Here is a 16,426-nt window from a genome sequence, read left to right as displayed (position 1 = left end):
GGCGTCCGGGTCCCCGCCGGGCTGCGGAGGCGGGGGAACCGGCGGGGGGAGCAGGAGGAGGAGACTGGGGCGCGCGCCCGCCCGTCGCCGTGGCCGCGCGCGCCCTTTACCCGCCCTTCCTCCTCCCGCCTGCGGCCGGGGCCTCCCCGGGGCGGGCGCTCCGAGCGGGAGGAGCAGAATCGGGTTTCTTTCGGCCGGGTGGGGGAAGGAGGGCGGCGCTCGCGGCACGCGGGGCTGGAACGCGCGCGCGTGGGCAGAGCTGGGCGCGAGCTGCGGAGCAGGGCTGGGGGCAGGCAGGGAGGGGGTCGCTCACCCTCGCCCCAACGCGAGAAGTGTGCGGGTCCTGCTACATCTGGACTGGGGCGCACCCCACGCCCCCTCCCCCTGTGGGAGGGGGTGGGTAGAAAGTTCCGACTCTGGGTCCACCTCAGTGGGGCCCGTGTATTTTCTAAAGGTGGCTTTGACCCCGGGTTGCCCAGCCAGTGCGACCGAGGTGGCTGGACAGCTGGAGGATGAACGGAGAAGCCGACTGCCCCACAGACCTGGAAATGGCCGCCCCCAAAGGCCAAGGTAGGGCGCCTCTGCCTGTGCCGGTTCTGGGGTCAGTGAGCTGGAAGCACCACATACACCACGGCTTGGCTGGTCCATACCGGCCCAAGCCTGTCCCCTGTGCCTGTGCCCTCCTCGTGTCCCAAGGTGGAGCAAGCCTTCCTTCTGGGACAGCAGACCTTCAGAGTGGGTCCCCAGGTGCTCCCAGTGCTGGGAGGGCAGAGATGGGACAGGCTTCTGGGGTGTTCGTGGTTGTTGGAGGATAAGGCCTTGGTCTTTTAGGAGCAGAGGTGGCCGTGAGGGCATTTGGTCCCAGTGGCATGCACGTTCTGATCTATTTTTACGGGGAAATCTTAGCATTGGGGTGGCAGAAACATGCCAGCATCTGGCACAGTGTATGGGACAGTGAAGAGAGATTACTACGGGTCTGTGTGACCCGCGGTGCAGGAGCCTTGCACAGGTTACCAAATGCCGTGGAAACTACAGCTTTTTGATTCCTGGCCACATGTGGCCAGTCCCTTGGCATCCCCCACCACTACCATGCAAGAGGCCTGAGCGCTCTGGGCTGCATCTGAGGGGCTGGAAAGAGCTGGCTGCATCCCCTTTCTGAGCGCCCTGGGCCTTCTCCCCTGAACGGGCATGTACAAGCCCAGCCAAAGAGCTGCCCCTCCAGGTTCTCCCAAGCTGCCTGGAATTCTTTTTGGTTTGCCTGAGGGGCTGGGGATGACACACTTTCAGGTGTGCCAGGGAGACTTCTGGGGGTTGCTGTGCTGCTCATGCCCAGCCCCAGTCCCTGTGGACCCGGGTCATCTCCTAGGACTTGGATTTAGCCACAAGTTGGGCTGTGTTTTTGCTCTGGTTCACCTCCCCACCCACCAGGGATCCATCTGCGTCCTCTTTCCCCTGTTGGCAGGCCACACAGTGTGCATGGCCCATCTAGTTTTGAAGTGAGCCAGACCTGACTTCCAGCCTACCTTTCCAGCTTAGCATCTCTGCCCCAACCCCACGTGGCTGCAGTTTTCTTAGGGCTGACTGTGCCTAGGCCTAGGAGGATGTAGGGGCTCAGGTGGGAAGTGTCCCTGGAGAGGAGGGCTAAATACTCAGGGACCAAGGGATGGATGGATGCCCAGGAAGGGTGTGAGCTGCACGTGACATCCTCTTTGACACCTTGCCAGACCGCTGGTCCCAGGAAGACATGCTGACCCTGCTGGAGTGCATGAAGAACAACCTTCCCTCTAACGATAGCTCCAAGTTCAAGACCACCGAGTCACACATGGACTGGGAAAAGGTCGCATTTAAAGACTTTTCTGGCGACATGTGCAAGCTCAAGTGGGTGGAGATTTCGAATGAGGTGAGGGATCCCCTCTCTGGCCTGGGGGTGCTGAGCTGCATGTGGCAGGGCCAACTATGAACAGGAAGGGGGACGAACGCCGGGGTGCCGTTTACATGCTGGCTATTGCCCCTGCCTGACTTGAGCCACCGCCTTCAGCTTGGTGCCCATTTGCCTGGTGGCCTTGGAAACTCAGTTTTGGGGCTTCTGTCACCTGAGCTTGGTGGGTTGCTGAGGAGTACTGAGGTGGCATGTAGGTCATAGGATTACTGTAGATGTCCTTGACATCTGCAGCAGGCGAGGGCCTGGGCCCACTTTGGGGACCACTGGCCTTGGCCTTGGCTGTCCTGGAAGGCACCCCACTGGGCAGAGAGTTGGGGGAGACTGTGGGAAGGGGCCGTGGTGTAGAGTGCTGCTCCCACCATCCCCTGTCTCCATCAGGTGAGGAAGTTCCGAACATTGACAGAATTGATCCTTGATGCTCAGGAACACGTTAAAAACCCTTACAAAGGCAAAAAGCTCAAGGTGAGTTATGGGGGTGCCACCCAGCCAAGGAGGCGTGGCCACGGAACGGGTGGTGCCTGACCTCCCTTTCCCCCCTTCAGAAACACCCTGACTTCCCAAAGAAGCCTCTCACCCCCTACTTCCGCTTCTTCATGGAGAAGCGGGCCAAGTATGCAAAACTCCACCCCGAGATGAGCAACCTGGACCTGACCAAGATCCTGTCGAAGAAATACAAGGAGCTTCCGGAGAAGAAGAAGGTGGGGGAGGGCGGGGCGGGCCAGGCTGGAGCGCGGAGCTGGTGGCGGTGCCGGTGGGGTGGGCGGGAGGGCGGGGGCAGCAGCGCTGCAGCGTGGGGCCTGGGCAAGCACACCTGGTCGCCTGTGGCCGCACACAGATCCCATTCCTGGCAGTGCGGGTTGGGCAGGCTCAGCCTGGCCCTGCACACATGCTGCCCACCACTGTACCCACTCTGCCTAAATCCGCCTTGCTCTTCGACACACTTCCTTTCCCTGAACCATACCTGCTCTCTCGGTCTTGCTGGACATATGTAAGACCCTCATGCAGGTCACCCCAGAAAAATGCAAAAAACTGGGGGGGAGGGCCTGGGACTCAACTTGTACATCCAGCAGTATTAGAGGATCTGGACCTGGTGCCTAGACCCACTGCCCAGGGCTCTGCTTGTTCCATGTCCATGTGTTCCGGGGCTTCCTGGCCCTGTGCTTGACCCTGCAGCTTTGGGGAGAAGTCAGGAATCCCTTGTAGAAGCTCGCCACAGAATCCGGGAAGCTCCTCCAAGGGGCCAGGAGCTCAGAGAGAAGGGTGGTGTGGGGGAGCCGGGGGAGCCAGGAAGAGCAGCTGGTGACGCCCACCAGAGACAAAGACACAGGTGGGGAGAACACAGCTGCACAGGGCCAGTACTCAAGTGGTACTGGCCACCACCCTGAGCACCTTTTGCTGGCCACTTATGGTGGCTGCAGGCTTGTCTGCCCTTGGTGCCGGGCCCTACATGAGTCCTGTGTGGTTGGGTAAAAGCAGCCCTCCATAGCCACCGCCCAGGCCAGCAGGAGCGTGAATCACGGGCTGCATGCACATGTGGCTGCACACGGCACAGCACAGCACTCAGGGCAGGAGGGGGAAGGTGGGCAGAGCCCCAGAGGGCCTGAGAGCTGGGGCAGGACAGAGAAGCGTGTTCAGGTAGACGAGGGGCTACCCCAACACTGCCACCAGTCCTTTGGGGCCCTTAGTGAGTTAACTTTGGGTCGAGTGAGCCAGGCAGGTCTGGGTGTCATCCAGCTCAAAAACTGCTCTTGGATCTGAGGAGGGCTGACTAGGGTAGAAGCCACACTTGGTCACCATGAGCCCCTGGCCCCTCCAGGGCCATGTTGGTGACCCTGGGAGAACAGGAGAAGCAAGGTGGTAGTGATGAGGGAGAGGTGTGTGGCACCAACAAGACCTAGAGCTAGTGGGTGGGGAACCACAAGTTTGGCAAGCAAATCTGTTGGTATGGGTCACGTGTAAGAACCCTCCTGGTTCTCAACACAAACTCCCCTGGTACCTGGGGAACAGGACCTGCTGTCCTAGGCCCTGAGGACACTGTAAGTGGACAGTGGGCAGCAGGTGTGGCAGGAACAGTCCCCATTAGACTTTTGGGAGGCCCAGGTGCCCATCAAGCAGCTGTGAGTGGCACAGTGTCAGCCACTTTTTTGGCTCCCTCTTGAGACACTGCACTTGAGCAGTGTCTGGAGACTGCCTAGCTCGGCCATCTGGTTGTGAGCTGCCAGGCCCAGTGTCTGGTGAGCCTGGCCTGTCAGAGGCACAGGTCCGAGGTGGCAGGAGGGTGCGGTTTCTGGGTGAGGCCCAATTGGGTCCTGGGTGACCCCGTCCCCTCCTCCCCCAGATGAAGTATATTCAGGACTTCCAGAGGGAAAAACAAGAGTTCGAAAGAAACCTGGCCCGTTTCAGGTAAGGGTTGGAGGCCACTAGTAGCCATGGGACCTGGGTGTGGCAGAGCAGGTGGACACTGGCCAGGGCTTAGAACTGACCCTTTGGGTGGCGTGGGCAGGTCACATGAAGGCCCAGTTGTGCTCAGGCAAGGAAGACGGGTGGCCACTGTCTCACTAAGCCCAAGGCCTAGAAGGCTTGATGGGTGGGTGAATGCTAGGGCCTGCCTAACGGTGTCCCCAATGACCCTTGCCCCCGTGCACTGGCCAGGGAGGACCACCCCGACCTTATCCAGAATGCAAAGAAGTCGGACATCCCCGAGAAGCCCAAAACCCCCCAGCAGCTGTGGTACACTCACGAGAAGAAGGTGTACCTTAAAGTACGGCCAGATGTGAGTGTCTGGCTGTTGGGTGGGGTGCAGGTGCACAATGGGGGGCGGGGGGAGCCGCGCCGGGTCGCCGGGCTGGGTCAGGGGAGCAGGAGAGGAGGCCCCTCCCCAGGGGTGGGCTGCATGGACAGGGCCTGGGCCAGCGCGTGCGAGCGAGTGTGCGTGCGTGTGTGACCCTCCCTGCACTAGGCGGACGCCTGCCTCTCCGCCTTGCCCTCCTGGCCTGTGGGGGACACCGCCGTGACCTCCCGTGGCCCGAGGGGGCGGGGCCTCGCGCCCCCACCCCCCTCCCCCTGCCCTGGCTGCTTGCGTGTGTCTGACGGCTTTTGGTTTGCAGGCCACTACGAAGGAGGTGAAGGACTCCCTGGGGAAGCAGTGGTCTCAGCTCTCGGACAAAAAGAGGCTGAAATGGATTCATAAGGCCCTGGAGCAGCGGAAGGAGTACGAGGTTAGGCTTCCGCTGCACTCCTCCCCGCCCGGCTCTTCACGAGCCTCTGCCCGGACTCATCGCTCCCCAGACCCCGTTGAGGGAGGGGCCTCGTGGCCCCTCTCCTCTGCCCCTACCGACCCCCACCATCCCCAGGAGATCTCAGGCTAGGGCAGGGCAGGGCACCGTGTGGCACGGCGCGGCAGACACACGGACACCCCCGGCTTTGCTCCGGCCCCCCTCCCCAGCGGCTCCCCCGTGCTCCCTGGCCCAGCTAACCCCACCCCATTGCGCTCCTGCGCCCACCCGCTCTGCAGGAGATCATGCGTGACTACATCCAGAAGCACCCAGAGCTGAACATCAGCGAGGAGGGCATCACCAAGTCTACCCTCACCAAGGCGGAGCGCCAGCTCAAGGACAAGTTTGACGGGCGACCCACCAAGCCACCTCCGTGAGCGCCGCCCTGGGCAGGCGGGTGGGCAGCAGGAGGCCTGCCCAGCCTCACGGTGCCCTCCCGGCCCCACAGGAACAGCTACTCGCTGTACTGCGCTGAGCTGATGGCCAACATGAAGGACGTGCCCAGCACGGAGCGCATGGTGCTGTGCAGCCAGCAGTGGAAGCTGCTGTCCCAGAAGGAGAAGGACGCCTACCACAAGAAGTGCGACCAGGTGCGCGGACCCCCCCCCACGCCGGACCGGCAGGGTGACACTCAGCGGCCTGGCCGCACCTGACCCTGACCCCTTGCTTTGCAGAAGAAGAAAGATTATGAGGTGGAGCTGCTGCGCTTCCTGGAGGTGCGTGGGTGCCCTGGGTGCCGGGGGCGGGCGGGCGGGCAGAGCGGGAGGCCGTGCGCCAGCCGCGCCCACCGCATCCCCTCCTGGCCCGTGCAGAGCCTGCCGGAGGAGGAGCAGCAGCGGGTGCTGGGCGAGGAGAAGATGCTGAACATCAGCAAGAAGCAGGCCGGCAGCCCGGCCGCCAAGAAGCCAGCGCCAGAGGGCGGCAAGGTGCGGGCGCGGGGCCGGGAGGCGTGGGCGCCCCGGACCTCCGACCCCCGACCCCCGCGACCCACGCCCTCTGCCCTCAGGCCGGCGCCGAGAAGCCCAAGCGGCCCGTGTCGGCCATGTTCATCTTCTCTGAGGAGAAGCGGCGGCAGCTGCAGGAGGAGCGGCCGGAGCTGTCGGAGAGCGAGCTGACCCGCCTGCTGGCTCGCATGTGGAACGACCTGTCGGAGAAGAAGAAGGTCAGGGCTGGAAGGCGGGAACTGGGGGGGGGCTGGCGCCGCCGCCGGGCTGGCTAGCGCCCCCTGGAGTCCGCGGGCGGCGCGCCCTAGCTGTCCCGTCTGCGGTCCCTGGCAGGCCAAGTACAAGGCCCGCGAGGCTGCCCTGAAGGCGCAGTCGGAGAGGAAGCCGGGCGCCGAGCGCGAGGAGCGGGGCAAGCTGCCCGAGTCGCCCAAGCGGGCCGAGGAGATCTGGCAGCAGAGCGTCATCGGCGACTACCTGGCGCGCTTCAAGGTCAGTGGCGGGCGACGCGGAGGGGACGCGGGGCTCCAGCCGCGTGGGGCCCTCTGTGAGCCTTGCTGTGCCCCCAGAATGACCGGGTGAAGGCCCTCAAGGCCATGGAGATGACCTGGAACAACATGGAGAAAAAGGAGAAGCTGATGTGGATCAAGAAGGCTGCAGAGGATCAGAAGCGCTACGAGGTGGGGGCTGCAAGAACAGCCTCTGGGGTGGCTGCTGCGGCCGAGCTGGGTTTGCAAGGCCCTGGTGAGGCAGTGTTGCACCCATAAAATAGTCAAGCTGGGCCGCCTTCTGACTTAGGGTGGGGGTGACAGCAGGGGGTGATGGGGTGATCTTCCTGGTCTCCCTGCAGAGAGAGCTGAGTGAGATGCGAGCACCCCCAGCCACGGCCAACTCTTCGAAGAAGATGAAGTTCCAGGGGGAGCCCAAGAAGCCCCCTATGTGAGCCTGGGCGGGCGGGTGCACCCCGCGGAGGGGCGCTCTTGGGCTGGGTCCTGACCTCTCCCGCATCCCCCCAGGAACGGGTACCAGAAGTTCTCCCAGGAGCTGCTGTCCAACGGGGAGCTGAACCACCTGCCCCTGAAAGAGCGCATGGTGGAGATCGGCAGCCGCTGGCAGCGCATCTCCCAGAGCCAAAAGGAGCACTACAAGAAGCTGGCAGAAGAGCAGCAGAAGCAGTACAAGGTGCACCTGGACCTCTGGGTCAAGGTGCGTGCCCCCGGCTGTCCTGCAGCTCCACCTGGTGCTGGAGAGGCGTGTCTGGCCCCAGTGCCAGCAGGCCGAGGCAGGACTGTCAAATGCTCTCTGTTTGGGCGCCTTAACCAATTTAGCAAGATGCCGAGTTCTTCAAAGCAAAAGTAAAAGAAGCAAAAGCACAATAAGTGGAGAAACTCCTTAATCAGGATGCCATGCTCCTGCATCTGGCAGCTCCTAAGCTCCGGGTGTCCTCTGTGGGCCTGGCCTGTGAAGTGGGTAGAAGCACCTGTGTCCCCTTTCCCTGCCCCCCAACCCCCACATAGGTGACCAAGTGTCCAAGCTTAGTAGGGTCCAAACCTTAGGCTCCCAAGTCTCCTGGGGTGACCCCAGTCATGAGCTCTCCTGGGCAGCAGCGGTCCTCACTAGGGGGCTTGGAGGAGGATTCTGCAGAAACCCAGAGTAGAGGGCTCAGGAGGGACACGGCAGGGCTGTGTGGAGGGTGCCCGACCCTGTCTCCTCTGTCTCCACAGAACCTCTCTCCCCAGGACCGAGCAGCCTACAAGGAATACATCTCTAATGTGAGTGGGGCTGGACATGGGCGGGTGTGGCAGCGTGGCCAGGCCTCACGGGCCCTGTGTTCCCCTTCCACAGAAGCGCAAGAGCATGACCAAGCTACGGGGCCCAAACCCCAAGTCCAGCCGGACCACCTTGCAGTCCAAGTCGGTAGGGAGCCCCTCCAGCTGGGCGGGCAGGCGGGCAGGCCAGTGGGCACAAGTGGGACAGGCCCCTGCTGACTGCCAGCCGACGGTCCTGATCCCCCAGGAGTCGGAGGATGAGGACGAGGACGACGAGGAGGAGGATGAGGAGGATGAGGAGGAGGACGACGATGAGAACGGTGACTCCTCGGAGGATGGTGGCGACTCCTCTGAGTCCAGCAGCGAGGATGAGAGCGAGGACGGGGACGAGGTGGGAGCAGGGTCGGGCACGGGGCACACACAGGAGGTGGGACGGGGGGCACAGGGCAGCCCGGTGACCGCAGGCCCTTCTGTGCCCAGAACGAGGACGACGACGAGGACGAGGACGACGACGACGACGATGACGAAGATGAAGACAACGAGTCCGAGGGCAGCAGCTCCAGCTCCTCGTCCTCGGGGGACTCTTCAGACTCGGACTCCAACTGAGGCCCGGCCGGGGTGGCCGCGAGCCTGTACCCCAGCCGCCTGCCTTCGCCTCGACCGTGTTTGGCCCCCTGCTCTGGCCTCCCCCACTTTCTTTTCTTTTTTCTTTTTTAAACAAAACATGGTGGGGGTAGGGGCTGTAGGAACCTGCACGCCCCCCAGGGACCGCGGCCGCCGCGCTGAGCCAGCAGGGGGCGCCGGCCACCACCCGCCTGCGCTTGCGGTTCGGCCGGACAGTGCCCCGGGCGGGCTGGGGACTCGGCCAGGAGCCCGCACCTGCAGCCCCTGGAGGCGGCGGGCGGCCTGGAGGAGCTGGCCTGGAGGGGCTGCGGCCCACGCGCTGGAACTGAGGCGGGAGCCGGGGGAGGGCGGCCGGGCGCTGCCGCTGTCCTGCCCGCCCCCACGGAGGCGGGCACCGCCCAGGCCCACCTGGGGAGGGGCAGAAGTGTTTTTTATATATGTGTATATATTTTTTTTTTTAAGCTCTGAGCTGTCAACGAGACGTTTCCTACCGATCTCGGCTGCCGTCTCTGTTGTCATTTCTGGGAGAGGGAGGGCTTAGGGTATAGGATGGGGACTTTTTTAAACAGTCCTCGTGTGCGTGAGAGAGTGTGAGTGCGTGTGTCCTGTACATAGTGTGGGTGCACCTGTGGCCGCGCGTGCACACCAGTCTCTCCTGGAGCCCCCTGCGGTGGCCTGTGAGCAGAAGGTTGGTGACAGCCAGGACTTGGGCCGGGGCCGGCGGGCCACAGCTGCCCTTCCAGCACCCTCCTGCGCTGTTCTCTGGCTCCAAGGCCCTCATCTACGTCCTGTCCGCCAGGGTCACGCGCCGCAGCTCTTGCAGGTCCTTGCCAGCCAGCAGCAAGGTGACAAGGGTGAAAGCCAGTGAACAGAGAGCTGCTCCTTGGGCCTCCAGGGGTCGGGGGGGCTGTGGGAAGCCGGTCACGATGGCGCACATTCCTGCCTGGCCCACTCTCCTGGCTGCCCTGTTTCATTTCTCAGGTCTGTGCCTACTCTTCCCTACCCCAGCCCCACATCAGGGGGCTCCCGCCAGCTGACCCCAGACTGGCTGGCTGCCCCATGTCCTTGGTGTCCAGATTCCGCAACTTTTCATATGCCAAGCCCGCTCCTCCCTGGATACTTTTTTTTTTTTTAAATCATGCCCATCCTCTACTTAGGGGGACCTTGTTTTCCCAGCCCCAGGAGGGGGGGGAATCAAGCAATGGGGCCCAGACTCTGGTGTGGGGTGGGGACCGGGGTAGGCCCCCCATGTCCACCCCCTTCCACTGTCCAGACATGGAATTGGGCACAGGGTTTATAGTTTCCTTTCCCAGGAGCCCAGCAAGGAATTATTCCATATTTGAAAGCTCTGCACTATTACGTTTTAGTGGATTATTGCATTTCCAGCAACTTTGAACAGGATACTTTTTTTTTTTCCTGTTTCAAAAACTTACTCATTCTTATTGTGCGGGCAGGGTCGGGGGCACAGGGACTGGTGCTGTAAGAGGCCGCACTGAGTGCGTTTTGGCACTGGGTGGGGCCAGATGCGGGGGACCCCCGCCCCTTTTTTTCTAATACTTAAGGCGTGTTTTGTAGGTTTCAACAACAGCCACCTTGAATTTGTACCATGGGAGGTGGGAGGGAGTGGCCTGGTGTCTGCCTAAGCTAATGGCCGACTGTGGACGTTTTGTTTCCCCTTTTTTTGTACAATAAAGTAAAAAATGAAGATTTGAATGCTGTCTTGTCACTGGCTAAAGGAAGATGGGTGGCAAGGGTGACCAACAGGTTTGACACAGACCTATGCCGGGTACATTGGTGCATGCTGAGAGACGGGAGACTGAGGCAGGAGGACCCAAAGTTCAAGGCCAGGGGCCAGAGATGAAGCTCAGCTGCATGAGTGCCTGCCTAGCAGGCGCGAGGCCCCAGGTTGGATACCTGGTACCACACGCCAACACAAATCGAAAGCCAGCTTGGGGGGGACTACCTGCTCCGGCCCCCCTCCTGTCCCTCTCTTGGACAGGAGCTTGCTTTTTTTTTTTTGTTTTTTTTGGTGGAACCGGGGATTGAACTCAGGCCCTTGCGCTTGCCAGGGAAGCGCTTATTCCACTGAGCCATCTCCCCGGCCCCATGGAGCTTTCCTTCTCTCAATAAATATATTCTCATAAGAAAAAAAAGCCAGCTTGGGCGATTTGGAGATTCCCCATCCCAAAAGCCTGGGGAGTGGCACACTGCCTTGGGCTGCAGGCTCACCTGGGGACTGGCCGGCCTGTCCCAGACTGCACAGGACCCTGAGCCGCCCGCGCCACAGACGCAGCTGGGTCTGGAGCGTGATTGTAGCTCCTGCGGCAGAGAGGACACTGCCGACCTAACCGCAACCTCCCACGCGGTTCTTACTTCGTCTTTTCACGTATTTGCAGTGTCTCACTATGCAGCTGAGACCTGCAGTGAGCATCCCCCGCGCTGGGATCACAGGTGTGTGCCACCATGCCCCGCCCCCATGGCCGGCTCAGCCTGCCCATGGGCAGGCCTAGAGTGGCATTTGGTGCCTGGGATTGAACCCCAGTCCGTGCTTGCCGAAGCAGGTGCTTAGTCCACTGAGCTATCTTGTTGCCGGCCCCCACCTGGTTTTGCCTGACTAGAGGCCTCAACGCAGAGCCCTGCTCAGACCTACCTCACCATCCCTGTTCTGTGCCTTCCGGACAAGGAATTAGCACATCCAGGGGACACTGTCCTGCCTTAGGAGTCTGTCTTGTTGGTGTCAACCACCACCTCCTCTTAATGGGGGGGTGGCCTTTGCCCTGAGCTACATCTTCAGTCCCAATTTTTTTCCCCCCTACTTTGCTTTGAGACAGGGTCTGTGTAGCCTAGGCTGGCCTTGTGGCAATTTTTTTGCCTCAGCCTCCCTTGGTGCTGGGATGGCAGGCATGTGCCACCTAACTCCTCCTTCCATCCTACATGTTCACATCGGTACACTGAGCATCTACTTGTCACCACACTCACCCACTCTGAAAAGTGGTGTCCAAGGAGACTATACAGTGGTGTGACTGCTCCCTCCAGAGTTGTGTAGAAACATTACTGCCATGGGGACATCCCCGGTCCTTTGGACCCTGAAACCAGACCTGAGATTAGGAGCAATGGATTAAAGCAGCACCATGGGAGTGGGCCCTGAAGTGATGGCTATGTTCACTGATTTCCTCCTGGCCTGGGGAGCTCACCCAGAGCAGGCAACCCCTCTGGCCTTTCCATCCTCCAGAACCAAAACTGAGCACAAAAGAAACTTAATAAATGGAACAGTCACTTCTTAGCCTTTTGGCTAAGATCAAGTGTAGTATCTGTTATCATCAGTATAAACAGAGCCAAGTGCTAACACAGGCCCACCCATAATCCCAGTACTCAGGAGGCTGAGGCAGGAGGATTGCTGAGTTTGAGGCCAGCCTAGGCCTGTGGTGCTCTGTCATAGGACAGGCAGCAGCCCCAGACAGTACTGTTCCGTGTGTGGGGCCATTACCACCGGGTACACCTGAGCACCTGGGGCCCCGGCAGCCATGAAGTCAGTGGTCCAGCATCAGGACTCAGCCTGGACTTTTGGCTTTGTCTCCATGTTTACCCATCTCACCGAACGCCCAGCCCCAGCCTGCCCCCAGATCTGCCGACTTCTCCAGGGCTGCTGTGCCCAGGCGGGTCAGGTCCTCCCAAAACCACCCTCCCACTCTGTTTGGGCCCTTCCCCTAGTCAGCTGGACACACTGGCTGAGGCTTATTCTTTTCTTTTATTGGATTTTTGAGACAAATTTTGTGAAGCAGCCCAGGCTGGCTGTGAACTCACGGAGATCCTCCTGCCTTGGCCTTCTCCAGGCTGGGGTGACAAGCTTGTGCTGCTGTGAAGTCTGAAAAACACATCTGAAGCCAGACATGTCAAGTAACTGTAGTCCTGCTCAGGCGGCTGAGGCAGAAGCGCCGAGTACTCACACCTAGGAACCTCAGACCGGTCTGGGCAACACCGCGAGAGTGCATCCCAAAACCCACAAGACATAAGCAAGCTGGTAACTTCTTTATTTGAAACTTCCTCTCGGGGGCTGGGGAGATAGCTCAGTAGAATAAGCGCTTGCCTGGCAACCACAAGGGCCTGAGTTCAATCCCAATCTTCAAAAAGTAAATAAAATTTAAAAAACAAGGAAACAAACATCCTCTTTCCTTGGCCTGCCGAGGCCGGGCCCCTGCCTCTCTGTCACCTCCCCTCCCTAAACTCAAGTGCCTCCTGCCCACTGTCTGTCCCCAGCACGCTCCCTTAGCTAGCTCCCCACTGCTCGGCCTTTCCAGCTGCCGCCTCCCTTGCTCCCAGAGGGTTTGCTCAGTTCCTCTCTGCCTTTTTTTTTTTTTTTTTTAATATGAGAGAGAGAGAGAGAGAGAGAGAGAGAGAGAGAGAGAGAGAGAGAGAGACAGAGACACAGAGAGACAGAGAGAGAGAAAGAGTGAGTGTGTGTGTGTGGCCAGCTCAGCCCACCAGGGGGCGGGGCGGGCTGGCATGTGGTGCTGGGGATTGAACCGCGGTCCCTGTGCTTTGCTAAGCTTGTTCTAAGTAGGTGCTCTAGACCACCGAGCCATCTCTCCAGCCCATCCTCTCTGCCTCTTGAGATGCTTCACCTGCTTACACACAACGTGGCACTCTGGGGCAAGCACTGAACAAGTGCCTCACTCAGGGCAGCCACTAGCCAGAGCCGGATGCCCTTGGGCCTGACTAGCCGTGCCAACCGTCCCCAGCCCAGGCCCCATGAGCCCTTGGGCCTCTCGTGCTGCCTCTGCCCTCAGCCTCCTCAGCACAGGCTCTCTGGGAAGGTCACTTCCTGACCAAGGGCCCTGGCTTTCTCCGGCAGCCTGGATGCCATCTCCATGTCAGGCTTTGCTGGGCTGCTACCACCGCAGAGATCAGGTCTCTCTTGCTTGTTGCTGTGACCCAGTCTCGGCTGGCGCCAGCACTGCTCATCTGTGGGAACACCAGGGCAGCACAGGCCAAGCGCTAGAGGAAAGGTCCAGGCCTCTGGAGAGATGCTGCGGGACGACGGCCTCGAGAGGGGCTGCAAAGGGTTCACGGAAATGGGGAGCCTAGCGTGTTTTCTGGACTTCATGTTACAGGGACTTACTGTGCCCCCTTACCCCTCACCCCTGTAGTATTACGGGGAAGTTAGGCACATGGGTAGTGCTGCTGGGAAGCTTTTTTTTTTTTTTTTTTGGGTGGCTCAGGATGCCTTCAGAGCAGGTCTGGACTGGCTTGAGGATGAGGGGATCGAACCACAGCATCCTGAGACTGATCGCCTTGTTTCAGCAGGCGCTTAAACACCTGAGCTGCGTGGGCAGCCCCTGCTGGGAGAGTCTTGAAAGGAAGCAGCAGGAAAGAAGCCAAGCGGCAGGCTCATGATCCAGCCTACCCCTGCCATGTCCTAGCCCAGCAGCCACCCCAGGCCACCACACCGTCCTACACTGGGCTGGTCACCCTCTTGTACCCACCCTCGATCTCCACAGACTGCCCCACCGTGCTCGTCAGCTTCTTGCCACTGTGAGGACACACTGATGTAAATAGTATAAAGAAGGAAAGACGGCTGAGGTATAGGCTGGTTTGCAGAGGTTTCAGCCCATGGTTGGCGGGCTCTGAAGCAAGGCAGCGAGATCAGGACGCAAAGCCCTAACCTCCCCGCAGCTAGAAAACAGAGAGATCCAGAGCCCGAGAGGAAGGCCCAGAGCAAATCTGTCCCCAGGTCACCCCATGACCTGCTCCACGGGCTAGGCTGCAACGCCCCCCATGACACCTAGTTATGGCCTCACGTGAATCCACGTAGGAAGTCAGTGACTAGGGGGGACATTTTCAATTCCAACGTGCATTTCCTGAATGTAAACACTGCTGCCTCCACCTCCTTTACCTGCTGCAGCTCAAACAACAGAAACTTACTGCCTCTCCTTTAGCCCTCCCCAGTCCCCAAACAATAGGGGCACCCACTAAACTGTGAGTACTGGGCCCAGGCCTTCAGACCTCATCACACAATCACCTGGCAGCCAAGGCCACTCGCTTGCATCCTCACCACTCCTGGGTCCCACCCAGGCGGAGCCCACCAGCTCCTGAGGCCTATGCTGCAGGGCCCTGAGCACCTGAGCCCCTCTCTCTTGTATTTGTACATATTTATTTTCTGTACTTCTGAGGACTGGCCTCGGGGCCTTCAAAGTGAGCTCCAGCCCCAGCCCTTTTCACAGAGCCACTAGATCATCCAGGTTGGCTGAGGCTTGTCGGGAGGAGGGCTGTGGGCCGCCAAACCAGACTGCCTTTTCTTTCTGAGACGGTCTCTCTACGCAGTTCAGGCTAGCCTTCAGCTTTCTTTGTAGCCCAGGTTGGTCTCGAACTCGCACTGATCCTCTTGCCTCTGCCTCGGGAGTGCCAGAAGAGCTGGGATTACAGGCTCGCACCACCACGCCTGCTCCAGCCTGCCTTGTTTCTGATCATGCCATCCACCAACTGCCTCCACGTGCCTCCTCCTGCTGCAGGAGACCCTGGGCTCTCCGAGGAACCACCGCTGTCACACCTCACGTCTGAAACCCAGGGCCTGGAGTGCGTTCAGAGGAACGGGAAAGGTGGTTTTGATTTTTTTTTTTTTTTCCGACAGGGTCTCCCTACGTAGCCCAAGCTAACCTTGAACTCAGTGATCCACCTGCTTCAGCCTCCCGAGCGAGTGCAGAGATTACAGGTGTGCACCACAATGCCAAGCCTAACAGATCAGGTTTGCCAAGCCCTTGCTCCAATCGGAAAAGATCTCCCTTTCGGATTTATGTTCAGACTGCTTCGCACTGTCCTGGTGCCCACTATTAACTGGAAACTCAGGCTCAAACTTATTTCTGTTAGATTTAAACCTGCCTCCTGATCTTTCTTGACACAGGGTTTGGCTACACAGTCCAAGCTGGCCTCCAACTCGCAGCCGTCTCCTGCTCCAGTGCTGGGATTACAGGCGTGTGCCACCAAGCCCGGCTACCCTGTTAACTACTTAAGAAAACTGCCTCCATCGGTGTTGCTCGGGACTAAGCGAACGACGGCCTCAGAGCGCGAGGGAGCAGGGCTGTCACAGCGCGGCGCCGTCCAGGCTTCATCGGGTTGAGCGGGCCTCCTCCCGACAGACCCGCGCGCGCACGTGCTCCGAGGGCGGCGGCGGCGGCGGGAGCGCCTCCGGAGGTGCGGCCGGCGTGGGCCCGGAAGCAGGAAGGGCGAGCAGGTGTGGCCGGGTCGGGGACGAGGGCCTGAGGGCCGGGGACGGGAGACGGGCCGGGACCAGGGCCAAGAGCAGGCCTGGCGCCGCCCGGGACGTGCACGGCTGAAGAGCGGGAAGCTGGGAGCGGGAAGTGAGGAGCCGGAGCCGAGCGGAGGGGACAGCACGCCGGGGGAGGGGCAGCGCGGCCGGAAGGAGTCCGGCGCGGCAGCCCGCGGCGCTCGCTTTCGACGCCACCGCGGCCCCGCCCCCGGGCCGGCCGCAAGGACCACGCCCCCGGCGCACCGCGCAGCTCACCTTGAACGCTGCCACGCCCACCGCCGCACCATTGGCTCCGGGGGTCTGGGCGGCGCTACGATTGGCCGAGCCTTCTGCGAGGCCGCGCCCCGGCCCGTCCCAGACCGCGCGCCGGTACTTTGGACGGCGGCGTGGCGCCCCGCCCCCCACCGGTCCCCGCCCCCCGGAGCCAATGCTGCCGAGCCGCGGCCGCGGGGCAGAGGCACGCGCGCGGACGCTTCTCACAGGCGCGGGCGGCCGCGGGGCGCGCGAAAGCGAAAGGAGGAAGAGGAAGGGCGGGCGAGGGCGGGGTGTCGCGGAGGGGCGGGAGGCGGAAGGAGGGGAGCCCAGCGCGCGCCCGCGCCTGGCCCCGCGCC

General features: G+C 61.1%; 1 protein-coding gene and 1 non-coding gene across 4 annotated transcripts; both read left to right on the top strand.

The window, feature by feature from the left end:
• The first annotated feature begins 288 nt into the window (after positions 1–288).
• On the top strand, positions 289–10,247 carry Ubtf (upstream binding transcription factor, RNA polymerase I). 3 transcript variants are annotated; one of them, XM_004633823.2, is made up of 20 exons: positions 291–570; positions 1,725–1,900; positions 2,321–2,404; positions 2,485–2,640; positions 4,281–4,345; positions 4,595–4,715; positions 5,050–5,160; positions 5,457–5,590; positions 5,666–5,807; positions 5,892–5,933; positions 6,030–6,143; positions 6,224–6,379; positions 6,495–6,650; positions 6,728–6,838; positions 7,009–7,097; positions 7,175–7,364; positions 7,883–7,930; positions 8,004–8,075; positions 8,175–8,318; positions 8,408–8,628. In XM_004633823.2, the coding sequence occupies exons 1-20, from the start codon at positions 513–515 to the stop codon at positions 8,531–8,533; spliced, it is 2,295 nt and encodes a 764-aa protein (XP_004633880.1). In that variant the 5' UTR covers positions 291–512; the 3' UTR covers positions 8,534–8,628. The 3 variants fall into 3 exon arrangements, with proteins under 3 accessions (XP_023573746.1, XP_004633880.1, XP_004633881.1); XM_023717978.1 differs by lacking the exon at positions 5,050–5,160 and having other exon boundaries at positions 289–570; positions 8,004–8,071; positions 8,408–10,247; XM_004633824.3 differs by lacking the exon at positions 5,050–5,160.
• A 1,576-nt stretch (positions 10,248–11,823) lies between these two features.
• Positions 11,824–12,007, top strand: LOC111817374. Its single transcript, XR_002821595.1, has one exon. It is a non-coding gene; the product is annotated as a U2 spliceosomal RNA (small nuclear RNA).
• Positions 12,008–16,426: the final 4,419 nt, after the last annotated feature.

The sequence above is a fragment of the Octodon degus genome, unplaced genomic scaffold (assembly GCF_000260255.1).
Source record: "Octodon degus isolate 3935 unplaced genomic scaffold, OctDeg1.0 scaffold00056, whole genome shotgun sequence".
NCBI lineage: Eukaryota > Metazoa > Chordata > Mammalia > Rodentia > Octodontidae > Octodon > Octodon degus.
Note: the sequence above shows the minus strand (reverse complement) of the source record. Positions and strands in the feature narration are given on the sequence as shown.